Source organism: Terrapene carolina, unplaced genomic scaffold, assembly GCF_002925995.2.
Source record: "Terrapene carolina triunguis isolate 2854851 unplaced genomic scaffold, T_m_triunguis-2.0 Scaffold95, whole genome shotgun sequence".
Taxonomy (NCBI): domain Eukaryota; kingdom Metazoa; phylum Chordata; order Testudines; family Emydidae; genus Terrapene; species Terrapene triunguis.
In genome coordinates, this window is record NW_020664446.1 from 9,168,264 (window position 1) to 9,190,667 (window position 22,404).

General features: G+C 43.2%; 1 protein-coding gene across 1 annotated transcript in view; it reads left to right on the forward strand.

Annotated features, from left to right (window-relative positions):
* Positions 1-22,404, forward strand: part of RBM20 (RNA binding motif protein 20) — a 162,328-nt gene that overhangs the window by 133,242 nt on the left and 6,682 nt on the right. Inside the window, exons 6-13 of the mRNA XM_026651069.2 lie at positions 4,877-5,020; positions 6,315-6,446; positions 8,865-8,944; positions 9,980-10,670; positions 14,407-14,505; positions 17,835-18,495; positions 19,754-19,873; positions 20,876-20,997. Coding sequence (XP_026506854.1) covers positions 4,877-5,020; positions 6,315-6,446; positions 8,865-8,944; positions 9,980-10,670; positions 14,407-14,505; positions 17,835-18,495; positions 19,754-19,873; positions 20,876-20,997 — 2,049 coding nt within the window. The remainder of the gene's footprint in view (positions 1-4,876; positions 5,021-6,314; positions 6,447-8,864; positions 8,945-9,979; positions 10,671-14,406; positions 14,506-17,834; positions 18,496-19,753; positions 19,874-20,875; positions 20,998-22,404) is intronic.

A 22,404-nucleotide genomic window follows, 5' to 3' on the forward strand; every position in this document is an offset into this window, starting at 1 on the left:
CTCTAAGGCCAGAAAGTCCCACTGTGATCATCTAGTCCATGTCAGTTATCCCTGCACACATCACAGATCCTATTACACACTCAATAGCCAAACACCCATTATTGTTATTTAACTTCCCAAATATAAACAAAAAACTGGGGGGCTGATCCTTGTACCTCCAAGCTCTGCCTCTTCAGCTTGGCGTCCACATTTTCTGAACTGGGAGAGAGGCTTTCACTATTTGCAATAGGCTGTCTTGGCCCACTTTACATTTATAACAATCCAGTTTTGTCCCAGTCCCAGCATTTAACTGAACTGTTTCCATTCATTTTTGCATTATTGCTCATCTCCCTCTTTTACAAACCAAATTTATCATTTGTTGCAGTCATTCCATGTGGCCACGAGCCAGGTTTGAATCCTTTCTTTCATCAGACATATCAGACACAGAGCTGTAATTTACAGGGCTCATGGTGATCAGCTTCCATCTTCCTCACTCGCAGCGGCTTCCTCTTCTGGTGAACTGCTGCCTGAAAAAAATTCAAGTTCTGTAGCAATTTCCACAGCCTCTCGGTGTGTCTTTGGCCTCCTTTTGCTGATCTTGATCTGCAAGTCCAGCTGAGCAGCTGTAGATTGGTTCATTGCCAATCTATCTTGGTAGGCCTCGGTGGTATCCAGATAGGCCAGGAATACAGGTTCTCTGCCAGTTCAGATGGGGTTTCTTCTTTCCCTCTCCTTCTAGTTCTGTAGCTGTGCCATGGCCAGCTTAATTTAATGGCTAGCTCCAAACCGCATGTCAAAGGCTTGTATTAGTCTGGATAACTCCATCTCTTCTCAGGACGTAAATTCTGCAGCACCATCAGAGGTGGGTCACCCAAGTTGGCTGCTTGTAAGCCCCCTTGCTCTCCTTCTTCCAAGCCATTCATTTGAGCTATAATGTTAACTTGAGACAGATACCCCCCAGAGAGTTTTTCCCTTTTGCATTATTTGAGCTGGGGGTATATTTGCACTGCAGTGTAAGCCCAGGGTTCAAACTCAGGTGCAAGCCTAATTCCCCCCCCCCTTCCATCTACATACCAATTGCACTAACCCAGGGCTTGGACACAGAGGCCCAGGACCCGCACGGGGGTTGAAGGTCCAAGCCTGAATCAAGTAAAGACCCTTGTTGCCTGACTGCTTGAATTGGTAGAAAGTTTTTTACCCAGTTATGGAATTTAGATACTGTGATAGACCCAGACCAGTTGGGAACAGCAGAGTAGCAGAAGGGAGATATACTGGCCACTGGATAAGTAGTTTTCTGTTCCCTGAGTGACCAGAGCAGGGGCTGCTCCAGGCTAATAGATCACCTGACTCCAATTAACCTGCTAAGAGTCAGGTGAGGCAGTTAAGCACTTGACTCTAATTAAGGCCCCTCTGATGCTATAAAAGGGCTCACTCCAGTCAAGCCAGGGGGAGCCAGAGGAGAGGAAGTGTGTGAGAGAGGAACTGGGAGCAAGAGGTGTGCAAGAAGCTGAGAGTGAGTAGGCGTACTGTGGGAGGACTGAGAAGTACAAGCGTTATCAGACATCAAGAGGAAGGTCCGGTGGTGAGGACAAAGAAGGTGTTGGGAGGAGGCCATGGGGAAGTAGCCCAGGGAGTTGTAGGTGTCGTGCAACTGTACCAGGAGGCACTCTAAACAGCTGCAGTCCACAGGGCCCTGGGCTGGAACCCGGAATAGAGGGCGGGCCCGGGTTCCCTCCATACCTCCCAACTCCTGATCAAACACAGGAAGAATTGACCTGGACTATAGCTTCTACCAGAGGGGAAGGTCTCTGGACTGTTTCCTGACCCACGGGGTGAATCTGTGAAACGAACAAATCTGCCAATAAGCTCAGGACCCACCAAGGTAGAGGAGGAACTTTATCACAATACAGATCTGAGTTCGGGTTCTGAGCCCCATCAAAGCTCAGGTGGGCCCATTTCTAGTCACAACCGCACACAATTACAGAGTTCACAGGAGTGGAGAATACAAAGCTATCCATCTGCCCAGGTTTGCTCAACAAGTTCATGAACCTTCATAACTTTTCAATTAACACAGTCTGCATTCGTGACAAGACCCAAACCTTTCTGAGTTTTGCATGGTTTCAAGTTGCATCTTTCCAAAAGCATCACACACAGGGCTATTTTAGTATATCTCTATAGTGACTGTGCCTGCTAAAAGGAATATACAGCATCATATTATCCTGAAATGTTGGCAGTGACAACCTGTTCATCGGCTTTTAACAAAACAAAACAATTATCAAGGGGTAGAGAGTGGCTCATGGAACCAAAATAGCCCAGCAACACAGCCCCAGCTCTGTCCTGCCACCAAAGTGCAAGCTTCTGCTCGGTTCCAATGTCAGTTTCAAAGGGAGATCCTGTCACTCAGGGAATGTCTAGACTGCCACCATGGAGTGTGATTTCAGCTCGAGTAGACATACCTAAGCGAGCCTTAATCTGCCTAGTTCAGGTCCTAGAGCAGTGAAGCCTTGGCAGCATGGTCTAGCCATCTGAGTAATTACCCAGAGTCCCGTGTGGGCTTCTACAGTTCATGCTGAAGCCCACTGTGGTTTCACTAGTCTGTCACCAGAGCTAGCTGCAGGGCCGGCTCTGGCTTTTTTGCCGCCCCAGGCCGGGGGGGGGGGGGGGGGGGGGGCGGCCGGAGCCCTGGGAGGAGGGCGGTGAGCCCCGGCCGGGGCTCCGCTCTCCCCCCGGCGGCCAGAACGCAGGGGGCAGGGCGGCGAGAGGGCGGCGAGCCCCAGTTGATGCTCACCGCTCTCCCCCCGGTGGCCGGGGGGAGGGCGCCCTGGTGGAGGGCAGCCAGAGCGCCGGGGGGAGGGCGGCGAGCCCGGCCGTGGCCCCGCTCTCCCCGGCGGCCGGAGCGCCGCACCGCCCCCCTCCAGGTGCCGCCCCAAGCACAAGCTTGGTGGGCTGGAGCCTGGAGCCGGCCCTGGCTAGCTGAATTAAAGCTGGTTTGGGTATGTCTGCTCAAGCTGCAACCATATCCCAGGATTGCAGTGTAGATATGCCCTCAATCAGGAATGAGATTTGGGCTTTCCCGGAAATTCTCTGGTAAATCAGAATTGCTGATCTTGAATTGGACCACGTTGCTAGAAGATTGTAAGCTCTTTGAGGCAGGGACTGTTTCGTACTATATATACTGCATAGAGCATCTAGCAGAATGGGTGCAGATTAGGGCCTTTAGGCACTAATGCAATACATATACTACCAAACTAGAAGACAATACACCATACCTTTAACATGTCTAAGATCCCAAGACAAATTTCTGGCTGATCGATATGATGCAAGTCTTTTTTATCAATATGTCTCATATAAATAATACATAAGACCTCAAGCTTTCGAAAAAGTTAGGATACAGGCACTTGGCATCCATATTAGGTTAAACAACATTGGATTATCCCTGAAAATTTAAGGGAAAGTATATTTAGATTTTAAAAAATGAATACTTCTCATAGCAGTTTTGGTCCCTTGGGCATGTGTCTACAATATGCCAAGCATCCTCAACTCCTGTTCCCTTCGGCGGGAGTTGAGAGTGCTTAGTACCTTGCAGGATCAGGCCTTCAGCTCTCTGTTTGCTGGAGAAAATATCTGGCTTTTTGAACTTGGCAGTTGTTCAGCTTTCATAATACAAAAGGATCTGCCTAGAAAAGCCAGGTATTGGAAAGCTAGTGCATTTGTAAAAGTCTTGATTTTCTTTTCTGTTCTAACGACAAAGCAATGAGTGACAATGAACAGCTTAAAGGAGCTCTCCATTCTGGAGGAAAATGGGGAAAAAATAGTTAATTTATTCAAAAAGGTTACAATGTGTTCAATAATTCAATAAGTATTATTTGACCAGCACTAATGGCGAGGTATAGAATCACAATAACACAGTGTCTAGGCAACCTAAGATACAACTAAATAATAAATAGTGCACTGTACAGTGTATCTTATATGTCATTGCAATGGAAAACAAAAACAAACAAATGGTAATATGTTAAAGCATGGAGGCAAGGTAATGGGTCAGAGGTGCAAATTGGGCAACATTAACTTTCTAACTTATAAACTCAAGGGACAAGCCAAACATCTGTGGTGGCTCCAGTGCACTTGATCGTATTAGCTCAATTGATTTGCACCTTTCTTTGAACTGCACATTCTAACTGAAGGCAGAGTTACTTCTCTGGGAAAAAATCTGCCCTCACCGCATAGCAAAGATCATAAGTCCTCCACAGTACATCCCCAGTTATCTCCTGAGTGAGAAGTCTTCCGAGTAGCATTAGCTGGGTTACATTACATACATCTCTCAACATAGCTCGATGCCTCTTTGAACAGGGAGTGTAAAGCCTCTTTTCCACGTAAGGGCGACAGGAGACTGCTTTGGAAACTGCCTCAGCATTTCAGAATAGATTTCCACTATCTCGACGCGATTACCACTCTGCCAGCTTCAAATCTGTGCCAACCCAATTAGAGAACTCTGTTCGGTGTCTGTGTCAGTGTTCAAAAGGGGCCCCAAAGTGGAAACGCCACAGTGTGTTTCATTGTCACGGCGGAAGGGGGAAGGTTGTGGGTTCTGCAAAATGAAATACACGTGACTGCCCTAAAAGTTAAACAGGGCTCATTTTACTTCCTGCATGATTCAGTCTAAGTTAGAGACAGAAGGATTTAAATGCAGCCCATGGTTATCCCATACCGCATCTGTAGTCCCCTCACCTGAATTTAGATGTCTTGGGTCTGATATAAAACTATTAGGTTGAGAACATTTAAAAGGAAGGAAGTTTGGTTTTAATTTTTTTAGTGCTGATTAGGAAATCTCATTTGTGCAAAAACCTACCGAGTTGCTATATTATCAAACCTTCTATACAAATATGTTTATTCCTCTTAGTTTCCACAAAGCAAATCCACCGTGGGCCGAGTAGTACACATCTGCAATCTCCCCGAAGGAAGCTGCACAGAGAATGATGTCATTAATCTTGGACTTCCCTTTGGGAAAGTCACTAATTATATCCTCATGAAATCTACTAATCAGGTATTTTGCCTTTTGTGCCATTAATTGAGATGTATTAAACTTTGTGTAAGGCTGTTTCTTCGTAATAGCAGCTTGAGTATGCAAAGTGTGCTATTAAGGTACAAAGGGGTGTTTTTAAAGTGTGATCAGGGTTACAGATGTGGCATCTTGGATTGCCTGTTAACTGGCAAAAACAGGTGAAAACTTTGTATTAATAAGTGAAACATTTTTGCAAAAATGTTTCTTTATCATTTCAGAAATTGGAATAATTTTGACTTGTTCTGTTACCCTTAGTAGCTCCCTCTGTATTTTCATTGTGCTATTTATTTTTTCTACTCATCACTGCAGAGCAGATTTAGCCGTGGGAAGAATGAGCTGTGCTCTATTCTGCTTCATTCATCATCCACTGTAGCTAAGCGCTGGTTACAGAATCTTCATTTTTGGTGATGCAGAAAGCAAAGCACAGCCTGGATTTTTAGATAGCAGGTTGAGCTCATCATTCTGGCCATCAGCAAAATCTTACGTTGTATTTAAATTGTAAACTGATCAAAATTATTTGGAAATAAATCACTGAAGTGGGATATGTATGATTTTATAGTCTTCTCATCATAACCAGACTTTAAAATCCAGTACATTTACATTCATGAGTTTACACTGGCCACTTAAGCTAAAGTCATGTCAAAATATATTTTTATTTAAATTGTTATAAACCTGCTTGTTAACATCATTCTGATTTTTAATTCTTTCTGGCTTTTGATGGTGACAGACACGTCTCCTGACTTTTTGACATTTGATTTGTTGTCTTGCATACCAAAGTCTGGATCCTTACTGAGTCTGCAAAACTCAGTTGGAAATCTCAAGAGCAGCACTTCTCACAGTATTTCAGTTCCTCTGCTTCCTTTCACCAACTAACCACGAAGTTTGAAGGTGACCGAGAAAAGGGGAAGAAAGTGAATTAACTTTTTCACATGCCAAGAAAGATTTAGTTAAAGTCATTTTTATTTTTTTGTTAAGTGGTTTCTTCATCTCTGTTTTTAGTAGGGTCTCATCTTTTATAATTGGCAATCCATTTTCTTTTAAATAAATGGAGACTGATCAAAATACTCCTGGTTACTATTTCAGTTCCAAAGTTGAAAAGCTACATGGCTCTAAGAAAATCTTGTTTCATTGGGATGCTTGTCTAAACTCTTGTGTTTTACAATTTACTATTACAAACGTCTCTTCAAAATATTATGAACTAAAGTTGGTGTGCCACATTTTTCTCTTTCACTGCATATTGTCTAGCATCCACCAGCTTCTTCTTTTTTTGTGATAGGCCTTTCTCGAAATGGCTTACACTGAGGCTGCACAGGCGATGGTGCAGTACTACCAAGAGAAACCTGCTATGATAAATGATGACAAGTTACTCATTAGAATGTCTAAAAGATACAAGGAGCTTCAGCTGAAGGTAAACTATAAACGTGTTCCGGATTGTACTATAACTCTGGAGTTATTGGCACACCCTCAGAAACCCATCCAAAATCCTCTGCTAATCACTGATTTTTACTTACCATAGTAAGAATTTAAAAAATGAAATGATGGCAAATAAGTTAACCAACATATGCTAACAAACCATGTTTACTTGACTGTTTGCTTTCTTCTTGTATTTGAGTTATTTGCAGAGACTCTACTTAATCTGATTGTCACACCATTAATTCTAAACTCCTTTCCCAGCTGTCTTATTACGGCCAGACATTGGTATTGCTCAGTCTAACGAAAGCCTAATATCCAGCCGTGCATGAAACATTGCAGACTCCGTGTGGTGGCAAAAATAAGAGGCTACTATTCTTTCTGTCATTCTTCAGCTATGATTTAGTAAATATGGCTTCACTAATTGTACCCTGGAGCCACGGTACAATTTCCATGTGTAACTATGGTGGCAGTGCTGCCTTAAACATTTTTATCAACGGCTTGTTTTCTCTCTCTGCGGATGATCTAACTGAAGTGCAGAATCTGTCATGGGGAATCAGAATGCTGAACGATCATTCAGTCTTTGGCCTCTCTACTGAGAGTGTCACTGTATGGATTCCTGTACTCTAAGAACTGGACTGAGAAAACCTAATGCATTTCACATATGCCACCAACACTAAGGGAATAATTACTTTCACGATGACTAACCTGGGAAGGAACTAGTGATGTAGAGGTGAAAAGCTCCATAGCTCATTACCCACTCTCTGAGCCACATAGCATGTGGCTTCATTTCACTGTATACAGGCTGAGTTGTGTGTATGCTGTAGCATTGGTTTGGGGGTAGACCAGGGAAGAATGATGGTCCAGTAGTTAGGGCACAAGCCTGGGACTCCGATGACCTGGGATCCATTCCCTGCTCTACCAAAGATGCGCCAGTCTCTGGGTGCCTCAGTTTCCCATCTCTAAAATGGGAAGAATAGTTCCTCCCTACCTCACAGGGTGTTGTGGGGGTATGTACATCAAAGCTTGTGAGGTGCTCAGATACTATGGTAATACAGGCCTGGTAAGCATCTAAGGTAGATAGATATTGAATATTGAATGTGAACTTCTCAGAAAAGTCTAAAAATGTTCAGCAGTTCCAATTGCATGCAGCCTTATGGCTCAGAGGTTCCTGATTCTTTCCCTCAGAGGTAGCAAAAGTGATTTTTTTTTTTTAATCCAGGAAAGGGTGGCTTATACTGCTATGAACTGCTTTCAGTGTCCATATGACTACACCTCTATCTCGATATAACGCTGTCCTCAGGAGCCAAAAAATCTTACCGCGTTATAGGTAAAACCGCGTTATATCGAACTTGCTTTGATCCACCAGAGTGCGCAGCTCCGCTCCCCACTCTCCCCGGAGCACTGCTTTACCGCGTTATATCCGAATTTGTGTTATATCAGGTCACGTTATATTGGGGTAGAGGTGTATATTGTTCAGCTATTGTTGTTTTTAGTGTTTAAAGAGGTATGCCCACTTTGATCTGCTGTAATACATTTTTTATAAATGGTCTTGAAAAAATTTCACCTGTTGAAATTTCACTTACAAGCTTTCCTTGCATTTTTTATTTGAAGCTCCAATGGCTACACATGTTGTTGTGTGGCCATGCTCCTAAATGGGCTAAGCAGTGAAATTAAATATCATACCAATCTATTCCTAGGGAGGCAGAAACATGAATGACACGTCTATTTAATCCATGTTTTAGGCTAGTGGTCTAATTTGCCTCTTGTTAAATGGAGATTCCTAGCAAATATTCTATAGTGAATGCCCAGCAAAAAGAGACTGTCTAGTGTTCAGGTCATATCATATAAGCCAACAAATATAAAGATACAATGCTGTAGTGCAGGGGTAGGCAACCTATGGCACACGTGCCAAAAGCGGCACCCAAGCTGATTTTCAGTGGCACTCATACTGCCCGGGTCCTGGCCACCGGTCCGGGGGGCTCTGCATTTTAATTTAATTTTAAATGAAGCTTCTTAAACATTTTAAAAACCTTATTTACTTTACATACAACAATAGTTTAGTTATATATTATAGACTTATAGAAAGAGACCTTCTAAAAACTTTCAAATGTATGACTGGCACGCGAAACCTTAAATTAGAGTGAATAAATGAAGACTCGGCACACCACTTCTGAAAGGTAGCCGACCCCTGCTGTAGTTTAACAGATCACTGTTTTCTATCAGTACAATTTTAATGCATCAGTCACCGTGCTACCAACTTTAGAGAAGACTGTAGGAAACACACTGTATCAGAACATTTTTCACAAGCAGTGTCATGAAATGCTACATGGAATGTCACTTCATAGATGATGTTGCACGTAAAATAGCTTAGAGACATATTGGATTCTAAACAGGTATCTTTTATTTTGCTTAGAAACCAGGTAAAAATGTGGCAGCAATCATCCAGGACATCCATTCTCAAAAGGAAAGAGATATGTACCGTGAAGCCGACAGGTAACTCATGATGTCAGCTGGGCATACTTTGTTTTTAATGACTTGATTAGAGCAATATAGAAAGCAAATTCTGTATATTCTGAATACTGAGCCATTATTCTTGATGATTTAGTGGGTTGCTGGATGGTTTGGAAACGGGGGTTTGGATAACTCTGCTGACCGGCAAGCAGGATAATCACTGCATGTCTATTTACTTTTCTTTCTTAATTCTCTCTCTCTCTCTTATGTTTTGGAAGTCTCTTATATTTCATTTCTACTTCTTGGAAAAAAACACAAATGGATACTATGGTAAATCATAGAGCCTGGGTAATGAAATACAATGACAGATGGAATGATTGTTATGAAAGAAAATGATGTTTTTATTATTAATTACTTATTATTCTGAGCATTGACAATATGCTTGGCATGATGTACAAAACACAAATTACAAGACATTCCCTTATCTAAAGACAGACAAGCTAAATGAACTGGAAGACCCAGAGGAAGGAGACGCGTTAAATAATTTTTTTTTATTTATTTTGCATACTTTCCATATGTCTCTTTTCTGTTGTGTGCATTTATGGGCCTTGTGCTATGAGTAGTTCTGTAGGAGGGATAGTCACAAAGTGAAACAACTTTTAAAATATGAAAACTCAGGGTAGATATGCCACTTCTTATCACCTTAGTGATGTCATGGATGCATAAAGGGCCTGTATTAAACATGTCATAGGCTTTAGAAACTGACACCTTGTGACACTCTTAAGGAAGAACAAGTATGTTCTCTCATGACAGATTCTATGTGGATTTTTTGAAAATGCTGTGAGCGTTAGTACGGTCCTAACCAGGCTCCAGCACATGAAAGGGATGCATGTGCAAATAGATGCATTTGCAAATGGGTACATGTGAAAAATCTGTGGGTGCAATTTTTAAGGTTTGTTTGTTTTGGCCTCAGTGTACAAACCCAGTATTCAGCATGGCTGGATCCAAACAGGTTAAAGATTCCCTAGATTTCCTCCAGACACAGATGATTAATTGTGTGCTTTCCTTCTGCTGCAGGTATGGGACTGAGAGGCCACGCTCTCGCAGCCCCATAAGTCGCTCTCTGTCACCAAGGTCCCACACCCCAAGCTTTACTTCCTGCAGCTCACCTCGCAGTCCGTTGGGTGCCAGCAGGACAGATTGGGGAAATGGAAGAGAGTCGTGGGATCAGTCCCCTTACTCCCGAAGAGAGGAAGAAAGAGATGCAGCACTCTGGAGAGAGAACGGGGAGGAGAAAAGGGATAGGACTGACACATGGGTTCACGAGAGAAAATACTATATACGGCAGCTGGATAAGCTAGACTTAGATGGACGGATCGAAGGAGCCAGAGGGCACAGAGAAAAGTACTTAAGGGGTGGTTCACCCAATGCCCTTCATGCTTTACCTGGATATAAGAGCAGGGAAGATGACTATTACAGAAAAGCAGCTAAATCAAAATCTGATCGATACCAAAAGCAGCTGCAGGATGCCCCGGTGAAGTCTAAAAGAAAAGAAGAGGCCAGGTTAAGAGAGCGCAAACACTCTCACTGTGAGGACCTAGAGAAGGAGGAAACTTCTGAACAAAGGCCCAACAAGGTATCTGAAGGCATCAGGCAAAAGCAAAGTGATAAATATAAAACCAAGAAAGCTGATAAAGACCCAGTTGAAGATGCTGCTGCTGCGGCTGAAAGCAGTGACGCAAAGGAAGGCAACGCACCTGAGAATGAGGTAACAGGGAGCTTCTTCGGTTAGAATAGGGGACACTACATAAAAGTGAAAAGTTGTAATGCTGGAGTAATGACTTTTCTAATGGGCTCATAACTACTGTGATTGCCGTGAAGCTAGTCCAAACATGTCCTTTGTCTGCTTGTTTGCAATGAAACTGCAGGGGTGTTTGCAGGTAAAAGTGATGTATACAAAATGTTTTGTTTTGCTCCCCTTTCAGCTAGCTAGAAACTCTCTTTCTATACAGCCACCTGTGATTTGTGGAGCAGTCAGCGTGGGAATGACCTTTTACTCTCATGACTCGATTTTCTTGGTGTTGTAGGCACAGCAATTGGTAACTTGTATTTGTAATTCCCTACTCTTGACTGTGACAATGAATATTACTAATTTCTCACTCCATGTAATGGCCGGGCAGGGACTCGTTATCCTCTCTAGGCAGAAGCAGTGAATCTTCAAAGCACATTACTTCATAGTTTTAAATTCCTTAGCAAATTTCACTGGTAGGTAAAGTTACAATCTCTCTGGGCTTGATTCTCCGCTTGGATGGAATGGAGAGGAAAAGCTTCATGGACCCGGTAGCAGCTCCCAAATTCACAGCCCGTGCTCCAGGCTGCCCGAACCTATGCCTCGGGCCCTACCAAATTCATGGTTCACTTTGGTCAATTTCATGGCCACCTGGTCTTAAAATTGGTCAGTTTCACAATTTCAGATATTTACATCTCAAATTTCAGGTATTGTAACCATGGGGGTCCTGATCCAACAGGCGATTGTGGGGGCCGGAGGGGATTTATGTCCCAAAGCTGTTGAAGAGGGGCTGCAGGATTGCCGTATTCCCTTCTGTGCTGCCTTCAGAGCCCATCTCTGAAGACAGCAGCTGCGGAGTTTCCTGCAGCTGGAGGGGGCTCCCGGAGGTGGGTCCGATCTGCCCAGTGCTGCTGGGAGTGCCCCAGCTGGGGGCTCCTAGCTGCTAGTCAGGGCCAGTGGTGGATTAATGTATGGAGCCCGTGCCCAGGGGCCCCAGACAATTTGAAAAATGGGTGCCTCAGCCCTGGCAGGAGCTGTGAGGGCAGCAGCCCTGAGCCCCGGGCACCCTGAGCCCCGGCTGGAGCCACGGGGCTGGGGGGAGCCCCGAGCTGGGCAGGAGCTGTGGGGGCTGGAGCTATGGAGAGTGGCAGCCCCCAGCCCAGGTCCCTAAGCCCAGGCAGGAGCCACAGCCACTAAACTCCCAGCCCCCGCAGGAGCGGTGGTGGGCAAATACCCCAGCACTAGGGCACCCCAAGCCCGAGCAGGGCCACAGGGGGAGGGTGGAAGCCCTGGAAATAGGGTGCCCTGAGCCACAGCAGGAGCCGCGGGAAGTGGCAGCCCCAAGCCTGGGTGCCCCAAGCCCCGCCAAGAGCCGTGGGGGGCGGCGGTCCGGAGCCCAGTTCTGGGGCTGCTGCAGTGCAGAAGTGAGAGTTTACCACCCTCACTTCTACACCGCTTGTGGAGGTGGGTCTGATCTCCCCCCATAACAGCTGTGCAGGGGAAGAACAAGTCCTGTCCCTCCCCAGCCCGGTTGATTTCAGGGAGATTAGATTTCATTGAGAAGGTATTCATTATTTCACGGTCCGTGACATGTTTTTCACGGCCGTGAAATTGGTAGGGCCCTACGTATGCCACTGGCATAAGATCCTTTACTGAATTTACACGGCTGGCACAGGAGGAGCAGGGCTGCCACCACCAGATTTCTGCCAGCAGAGTGTTCCGCTGTGTAGAGGGAATTCTCCAGTGGCTATCTCTGGCTGGCTTAAGGTCACTTTGTGCTGCTTCAGACCAGAAAATCCAGATCATCAGGTTTAATAGAAGTGAAAGGTAAACCTGTCCAAGGTGTGTTTCAACAGGGGATGGGCTACCTTTCTCACGGCACCAGCCCTCCACAGAACAATCATTTTATACAGCAGCTCAAGAACTCAGTAGCAAACTTTGTGAGCAAAAGTTCATTTTCCTTATTCATGCACCTGGAGACCTGTCATGTGTAGTATCTCTACGCTTTTTTGGGGAGCAGTTGCACTTTTAGGGGTGCAACGTACTCCGAGCCAGTTTTGAACTCACATTATTAACACCAAGTGGGGAGAAAAAGCCACTCGAACATTCTGTAACTTGCCACATCAACAGAAATACCATTATGGAGAGCTCTGTTATTCACTCCAGTACCTTGCAGCTTTCTTCCCCAAAAATCATTGACTAAAAGGAGCCTAATGGGACACCAGTGGGATTTGGGCACATAATTTATTTGAGCTCTTCTGAAAAGTTCTAACCTTAACTCTTTGTTACTTTGACACTAAGTCTGATGACCACATGGTGTACAGTGGTTAATAACGTTACAGCACGGGTGTGTAAGTGTAAGGCTGTACATGTATTTAACTAACAATAGTCTTGAAAATGGGTAGGTGGTCCGTGTCTCTCGCTGGGGAGTGTTTACTTGAAGAAACTGCTGGATATCCTGTTTCTGGTTCCCCAGGGGCAATGACTTGAGTTGATCCTGCTGAACTTCAAAATCTGTAGTCAGCTCAGGGCAAGCCTTAGTTGACCTTGCTCTCATTCCTCATGCAGGGAAAAAATGACGGACGTTTCCAGGTTTCCAGGTTGTAGCTCAGCAGTCTCTGTAGCAAGCAGGCAATGGCTCTGCCACATCCAGTCAATCTGTTTGTCTGCACCAGATTTTTGTCCCCTTTTTCTTTCCCTCTGTACTGCAGTGTGACTGAATGATACCTCGGAGCAGGGCTCTCTCTAAGATGAGCTCTCTGGTGCCAGGCACCCTCCTGCCTGGCCCTGTGGCGCTCCTCTTGTGGCAGTCTGCAGGGACTACTAACGACAGATCTAGGCACTCCTGGCTCGTGCAGTTGGAGTCTCAGAGAGGTAGAGCGGGAGGAGCCCACATCAAAGCTGTCATTCCTGTGTGTTAGGCATACCTCTGGTCCTGGTCCATTGAGGATATGAGTCCGCTGCAGCTGCCAGGTGCAGATCTTAATCCTTTTGCAGAAGCTGCAGGGGCTCCTGCTTTTAACTCTGGAGGTCCTGGGTTCAGTCCCTGGTGACAACCAAGAAGATGTGGCTTGATTGTCTTTTTGTGGTCGCTTTGTGCTTCCTTGGAGAGAAGCTGCAGTGTTCATTGCACACACATACATAGTCATCTTAAACTAACAGTGTTAGCAATAGACCTTCTGAGAATCTTTGGTTAAGGTCACTCATCAGGTTAAAGGGACGCCCTCAAGCTTAAAAGACCCAAACTTCCAATCCACCTACTTTTTTTTTATTTTTTTTTAAACACCATATAATGTTGTGGTTTGTTTTTCCAAAGTATAACCTATGCAAGGAACTGCATTCCTGAGCAGTCCTACAATCACAAATCAATGGGTTGGGCCCCCTGCTTACACTGCATTCAATCATTATAAACCAGGGTTGGTTGGAAAACTGAAGAAGGAAGATTGGAAATTCATGAATTTCCAATCATTTCCATTTTTTTCTCAAAATTTCTCTTTTTTTTTAAATTTTCTGTCCAGCTTTGCTAGATAGAAGTCTCCAATCTCTGGGTGTTTTCCCGGAGTACAGTTCACTTATACAAATTTGATGAATAAGGAATGGGACCATGCTGAATGCCTTTGCTCACGAAGACTCAGAATAGAACCAGAATGGAAATCTCTCTGTTTAGGATTACTGCTGAGTGTCACTACAGATATACATATTGTATTTGTTTTAGCTTGGGAAAGAGGAGCATATTACAGAGAAGACCTCACCTTCAGCAAATAAACAAGGAAAAGATTCAGCAGATTCCATGGAAAGCACAAGAAAAGAGAAGGTAAGCTGTGTGTTAACTGGGTTTAGTCTCTATTATAAAATGCAGCAACACATGAATTTGTCAGCAAATTTTGCAGACAGGAATATTACACCCCTATTGAATGCCATTTCTCAGACACTCTGAGAGGGGATGTCTAAATTAACTTACCTCATATTGAACTCTGCTTCTATGGATACCTTTTGCCTGACAGGGTTTTGAGAGGCTCTTTTTTTAGTTGCTGTACGCCCATATAGATTACTTTTAATTGCTGCTGCCAAGTGCTATGCATGTGAAGGAACGTATGCCTAAAAAGACTACATAACTGTACAGTGTGTCCAAAAATAGAAGAGGCAGTCATTTTGGAGCTACAGCAAAGGATGGGACAGGAGATGAAGCCTTTCCAGAATGATGGCGTTAGATGGACTGTAGACAACCTCTTTTTAAATATTTCTCTTTAATTAAATAATTTCACTACAAACCTCCCGTTGCAGTAGCACAGAGACATAGTCTTCGAAATTCTCCAGCTTCATACCTTTACAGTTACGAGCTGATGGTCGAATGTGGTAGCTATCAATATCTGGTGCAGTAGAAAATTGATCTCCTGATCCAGAACAGTCTGTCTACCCTAGGACACTGCCAGGCTTCATATGAAATGACCAAAGAGGAGAAAAACACAGATTTTTAATCTCTTATGCACATAAAATGATTCTGGGAGTTAAAATCTAACTTATTCCAAGTATGCCTTAAAAGTAAGCAGGCGTTGTAATGAATAGGTGCAATTCTGAAAGCCAGGGCTAATGTTTTGGAATGAAGGTCCACTGCTGGATACTGAGTTTATAATTAGTACCATCCTGTGATTTTATTTGGCATTTATCTGGTATTCCAGGAGATTAAAAGTTTAGTGTAACTCTAAAGGCTAACTTCCTTCAAGGTCTAAGCCAGCTTCTGCCAGCAGAGTCTCTGGCAGAGGGTCCATGTGGAAGGAAGTGACTGCAGTAGGTAGCCACAAGTTTCCTTTCTCTGTAGGAGCTTGAGGTAGTGTGCAGCCAGGCAAAAAAATGACTGTGTTGGTTGGGGAGAGGTTGGCCATAGTGCTGATGGGGAGTGGACAAATTCAGCACATTCCCCCCAGCAGTCTCTGCTGGCAAGGCTCCTATGTCCCCAGAGGGGTAGGTAAGTGAATTTCCTCTGGGCCTGAAGAAAGACTTATTCAAAGAATTAGGTACAACAGGTTGTGGATTTCTGGGCAGTTGTGGCACTGCTCACATGGTGATAATTAACGTAAGACTGGATGGGGAGATTTCAGCAACCCAGAGAGTTACAAAATATCCCCAAAGAAGTGCAGTGCTAGAAGCATTTATATGGCTATTGTAAAGTGGTCTGTGTATATGTAACAGTGGGGGAACTCTCCTAGTGGTTAAACACAACTCCTATAGAAAAGCACATGCAGATCCAGAGTTCAGTCATGGAGGACTTTCAGCAAGGATTCCCCACAATCAAGTCCAAAAAGAACAAAGGGAATGAACTTAATTCTTAAGTACCAACTTCATACAATCTTATAATAATCAAGGAACAACATAACATAAGAACATAAGAAAGGCCGTACCGGGTCAGACCAAAGGTCCATCTAGCCCAATATCCTGTCTACCGACAGTGGCCAATGCCAGGTGCCCCAGAGGGAGTGAACCTAACAGGCAATGATCAAGTGATCTCTCTCCTATCATCCATCTCCAACCTCTGGCTAGGGACACCATTCCTTACCCGTCCTGGCTAATAGCCATTAATGGACTTAACCACCAAGAATTTATCCAGTTCTCTTTTAAACTCTGTTATAGTCCTAGCCTTCACAACCTCCTCAGGTAAGGAGTTCCACAAGTTGACTGTGCGTTGCGTGAAGAAGAACTTCCTTTTATTTGTTTTAAACCTGCTGCCTATTAATTTCATTTGATGACCCCTAGTTCTTGTATTATGGGAATAAGTAAATAATTTTTCCTTATCCACTTTCTCCACATCACTCATGATTTTATATACCTCTATCATATCCCCCCTTAGTCTCCTCTTTTCCAAGCTGAAGAGTCCTAGCCTCTTTAATCTCTCCTCATATGGGACCCGTTCCAAACCCTTAATCATTTTAGTTGCCCTTTTCTGAACCTTTTCCAGTGCCAGTATATCTTTTTTGAGATAAGGAGACCACATCTGTACGCAGTATTCGAGATGAGGGCGTACCATCGATTTATATAAGGGCAATAATATATTCTCAGTCTTATTCTCTATACAATAATAATAATAGCTTAATTTCTACTACCTAATAAGGCTACTTCAGAATCCACATACGCTATCTTCACAATTATACATAAATATAAACAAAAGAAACAAATTAGATCTAAACAGGTCGGTCCCCACAAACTCACAGTGAGGAGTAACTCAGAGTTCCAACAGCTTAGACTGAGTTTACCTGTCCCAGCTAGAGTCTTTGTTCATCGGCTCTATACAGTCTGCTGCGCCGAAAGCTCTGTAGCAATATCATCCCTCCTCTTGCTTGTAGAAAGCTCCAACTGGAACCCAAGCAGACTTTCTCCTCCTCTACTGGACTATGGAATCACTCAGCTAGCTAGCTAATTAATCAGCCAATCGGTATTAAGTATATAAATCAATAACCCTATTACAAGAAAAATACAAAACTGAGAATAGCCAGATATAGACGACTTTCCCCATCATCCCATTTAAATAAGAAAAAAGTTGCTGAACCAGACAATTGAACTAAAACGGTTTGGCTAAAATCAAATCACACTCAAGGTGTGTAACTAAAATGAAAGACATTAGTTTCCCCTCCCAGTTTCCTCTTTCTAACATGGCCAGGGCTTCCCTGTGCTGGAAAGTTAACAATACTCCGAACCTGCTGTACGGTGCTTCAGAGTTAAGGGAAACCAGCCTGCTTTCTGTGCCAGGGCTAAGCTTCTCCCAGCAGGTCACATGTCCTTTTGTAAAGCAGCTGCCCTGATTACTTGTCTTCAGTGGAGTGTGAGTCCAGCTACCACACCCAATTCCAGAAACTTCTGGGTGTGGAGTGCTAATAGGACATCTGCCTAGCAAGAATGACCCAGACACAACTCACTCCTCTCCCGCTTCTCTCTAAAGAAATATCTCCCTATTAGCACGTGGATTACATATACACCCCCCTACACGTACACAGAGTAAATTAAACATGGTACCACAGTGTACCGTTCCTAGGAATTGTGGACATGGTAGGACATGAGGGATGGCCAGTCCAAAGCATCACTTGTGATCACTACGTCAAAGCCCATTCCCTAATATTGATGATATATAACTATGACATCTCTCTGCTGCAGGAGCGAGACTGGGAAAGTGGAAGTGAGATGGAAGGCGAGGCCTGGTATCCAGCTAACATGGAAGAACTGGTCACAGTGGATGAAGTGGGAGAAGACGACTTTATTATGGAGCCGGATATAACTGAACTTGAAGAAATTGTTCCAGTTGATCCAAAAGACAAAGCATGCTCAGAAATGCATCAGTATGTAACTAGCACGTTAGAACTGGAAAATGACCATAGCCAGATAAACAGGTGTGAAGGCGAATCTGCCCAGGAAGCTCCAGAAACGAGCTTCAGATCAGCAAAGGAAAGCATAGCTGCTTCCGGTGGCTGTCCAGAAGCTGATGATGATGATGCAGTTACCGAAGCATCAAGCCTAAATCTGGACACTGAACAGAAGCCAGATGGATCACAAGAAGACAGAGCTCTTAGGGATTCTAATTACCACAGAAAGGAAGGAAAAATAGAGGAGAGCTCTGATATTCACATAAAGCTGGAGGATGGACAGATACCTTCTGATCAAATGAAAGGAGAGACTCACCAGCTCTCTGGCACTTTTATGGATCATTACAAGCAGATGGGATCACAAGAAACAGAGAGTAGAGAAGTAATGGAAATGCTTGTAAAAAACTCCAGTGAAGAAACAACGCGTGGAAGCCAAGAGTGTCAAGAGACGCGGGGTAAGTACTTCTGTGTTTTCTTTTCTGCTGGTGGAGAGCTTTTATCTGTGCAAGATGCATTAGATTTTAATCTGCTGCTAACAAGAATAAATGTTGCTAATAGTGTCAAGATTTTCCTAGGAGCAGCTCAGTAAAAGAACCCTGCTGCCATGAGAGCCCTGTTAATCCTTTAAAGGCTTTTAGTCAAATGGTGTAAAGGAAATACGATAATCAGCTGTAACAGTCACATCTGGGTTCACGTGAGTTGAGCTGAACTCTTGTAGCCCCCTGCTAAGTACTTTGAATGGTCAATGAGAAGAACTACAGTTCCTGCAGGTCAACAAATAACCGAGGGATCTTTTATATCTGTCTGGCTCCCGCCCACATAAGAAACTCAGGATGGGTGTTTCTTACCCACCATGCAAAAAGATGAAAATAGTTTGTAGATTGTTACTTCTCTGTCCTTGTTCATGCAAGCACGTGACTTTGTGTGGGGACTTGGGTGGGTACTAACCAAGTACCGTTATTTCTTATATGTTCCCTCGAATATAACCTGATGTGGCAAGGCACATGGTAACACAAAGCCAGAAAATATTTTCAGAGGGTAAGATTAATCATACCTGCCTATTAAAAACTTTAGCTGTCAGGAAAAATCTCTGAGTAAGGACAGCAGTGTCTGGAAGAACTGCAGAATCAGAATCAAGCCCTTCTTAATCCTGCATCTCCGTTGTAATGCTGTAGTGACTTGGGATCTTGAGTGGCTCTGTATTTTATATATAATATATAAGCAATTCACATGTCTGGAACGGGGAGGAAGGATATCTTTCTTACCAGCCTTAATCCTTCCCAGTAAATCAATACAATATTTCCCATGCATTAAATCTGCTGCTTGCACTGATTTAACATATAAATACAGAATAATAGTGTTTGTCAGTATCCTGTAATACTGAGGCATGCATAAAGTATAGCTCCAGTTTTAACACACTCTCTCTAATGAAAGTGGGCAATTACCAAAATGGAAAAGTTTAAAATATAAACAGAAGAGCAGTAATAAATATGAAATTGTCTCTAGAAAAAAAATGTAGTTAATGTGTGGTGTTTCTTATTGGTTAGCTATTGGCAGCTGTACTGTTTTAAGCATCCAGATTGGATGGAAATATTCCATTTCCAGGTCATGTTCAACTTCTGGCCTCATTCAGAAAAAGTTTGAAAGGGGATTATAGAAGTTGTCATATTTCATTGAACTGTTTTCATTCAATGCATTTATTCCTTTGTTAAGTAAATTCTAGGTACCTGGAAATGAAATCTCCTGAATTCTCCGAGGTGAAATCTAAAAGAACCCATTCTTCACCATCCTGGGAACAAGAGGATGTTTTCACTGAACTTAGCATTCCTCTAGGTATGTCTAAACGTTTAGGTCTCTCTCTGCATGAGACACTGTCCATTGCAATACCTTGAATGTACAACAAGGTGTCACTTTAAGGCTACTTATTGTATTTGTTTCTCAGAACGAATGCAAGGAGAATCAAAAGAAACAGTAAGTAACACATGGTTAAATGTGGAAAGAACTGAGATTTTTATTCCAGATTATGGATTATTATTCCAGATAAATGGACTATGTGTTCATTAATGACACTGAACAGCTGAAATAACTGCCATTGGATTCCAAGGTCTAAAACATAGGGGGACTGACACATTCAGAAAGAAATTATCTGGGCTTTGGTAGAAGCATTGCTCAGTGCCAAGGAAATCTTGAGGGCAGAGAGATCTCTCAAGTGAGTTCTCTGTACAGTAAGGAGCTTCTAAGCATGTGACATGAAAAATTAGAGTGAGTTAGCCCCGAATGGATCGATTACATTACACAACCATAGAACATGAACGTACAGAATACACTGTGGTGTGATCTAATATAAGGATATTATTGGCACTCACTAGGAATGACCTATATAACTCAGTTGTGACTTTTGCCCCTAGTAAATTCTGTGACTATCCCAACCCTTTGTGCTATACCATCATGTATTCTCAATAAATATACATGCATATATTATCTGAGATAATGTATAAATACATAGAATACCTAAGAGAATGTATACAATGTGTATTTGCAGTACATGATGTATTAAATTGCAACAGAGAGTCCTGTGGCACCTTATAGACTAACAGATGTATTGGAGCATAAGCTTTCGTGGGTGAATACCCACTTCGTCAGATGCATGACGCATGATGTTTTAAATTGTAATTTTTCGCCGTCATTCGTCAGTGTTACAGAATTTGATGTCCTTTCAGGTGAACTTGAAAGTAGTAGATCTGGGATTAGCCTTTGTTTCTTTATCATTGAGCTAAATTATATTTTTCTCTTTGAAAGTAAACCATGTTAATGTGATTCAAAATCGTTTGGTAGGTGTGGAATTTGTGGTGCCCAGAACTGGGTTTTACTGCAAGCTTTGTGGACTTTTCTACACGAATGAAGAGACAGCTAAGACAAGCCACTGCAGAAGTACTGTTCACTACAAAAATCTTCAGGTAAAACACACGTGTAATTAGTGTTAGTCCTGCTTCTACTAACGAATGGGTCAGACTGAGTAAAACTCTCTGGTGCTATAAAACGGACTTTCATGGTGCGCACAGAATTCAGTGGCATGGAAATGGACAGTTTTAAATCTTTTAAGCTGACAAATGTATAGAAATCAAATGGTTTGTGCAGTGCTGCCGGCCAGCACACTAGCCTGTCACCTCTGGATCCCTGTGCTCAAATCATGGCTCACAAGTGAAATGAGGTGAGAAGTCCACATCACAAAAATACTAGCACACAATTTGGCCCAGTTGAGTCTCTCCTCTTAAGAGTCCCAAAATTAGGGAGTAGTAGGGGTGTTTCAGGTGAGGACTGAAGTGCATAGGCAGTTCTTTCTGGGACAGATTGCACAGAGCCTGCCACCGTTACTGATTTGTTAATTTCATGGCAGCTAAATTTGTTACCCTTTTAGAATTTGTATAATTTTATTTCTGTGCCAATTTAAGTCTCTACAGTATGTTTCAACTTGAGGAATTTCAAAGCATTATGTGTATGATACATAAATGATCTGAGGATGGCTTCATAGGCCACTGAAATGCAGCCATCTCTGGTGTGGAACATGGCAGCTGTCCAACAGTGCAGCATAATGCTACATAACAATTGCTAGAAGGCAGTGAAGAAAAATGCCATGTCCTATGTATTTATTTAGATTTACTTTTAAATCCCCACTCATTGCTCTGGGTATTTTTCCAAGCACACACTAGACAATATTGCACTAAGATCATTGGCATATCCAAAAATAAACCAAACCCAACCCTCCCTTGGTCACTTTTTAGATATCCACCTGAGAATATCAACAATCCCTGTTCATAACAGCATCAATATTAACCATACCTTTGTGCATTCTTCACCCATCCTGCTCGGTGCACCCCCACCCCAAGAAGAAAAGATGGGGCTGTGCAGCTTGTCTGGAACATATTCAGGCACACCACGGGGGAAAATCAAGTTCCGGTGTTGAGGATCACTCACAGAAAAGGCCCAGTCTGCTTGTTAAGAAGTGATTATAGAGGGAGGATGGTCCAGGGGTTAATAATTAAATATTGAGGTGAGTAGATATAGAAGAAGAAGGATGGTCTAGGGCACCAGCATACCTGCTTTGGTACAGACTTCCTGTCTGACCTTGGGCAAGTCATTTAGCCTTTCTGTGTCTCAGTTCCCCAACTGAAGATAATAGCGTATACACTGCTCCCCCTCACATTAAACACATTAAAGGTTATGGTGATGGGGGCCGGAGAAGTACCTAAAGTAGATAGATTATATTTTAAATTAGATCAGTGGTTCTCAAACTGTGGGTCAGGACCCCAAAGTGGGTCATGACCCCGTTTTAATGGGGTCGCCAGGGCCAGCATTAGACTTGC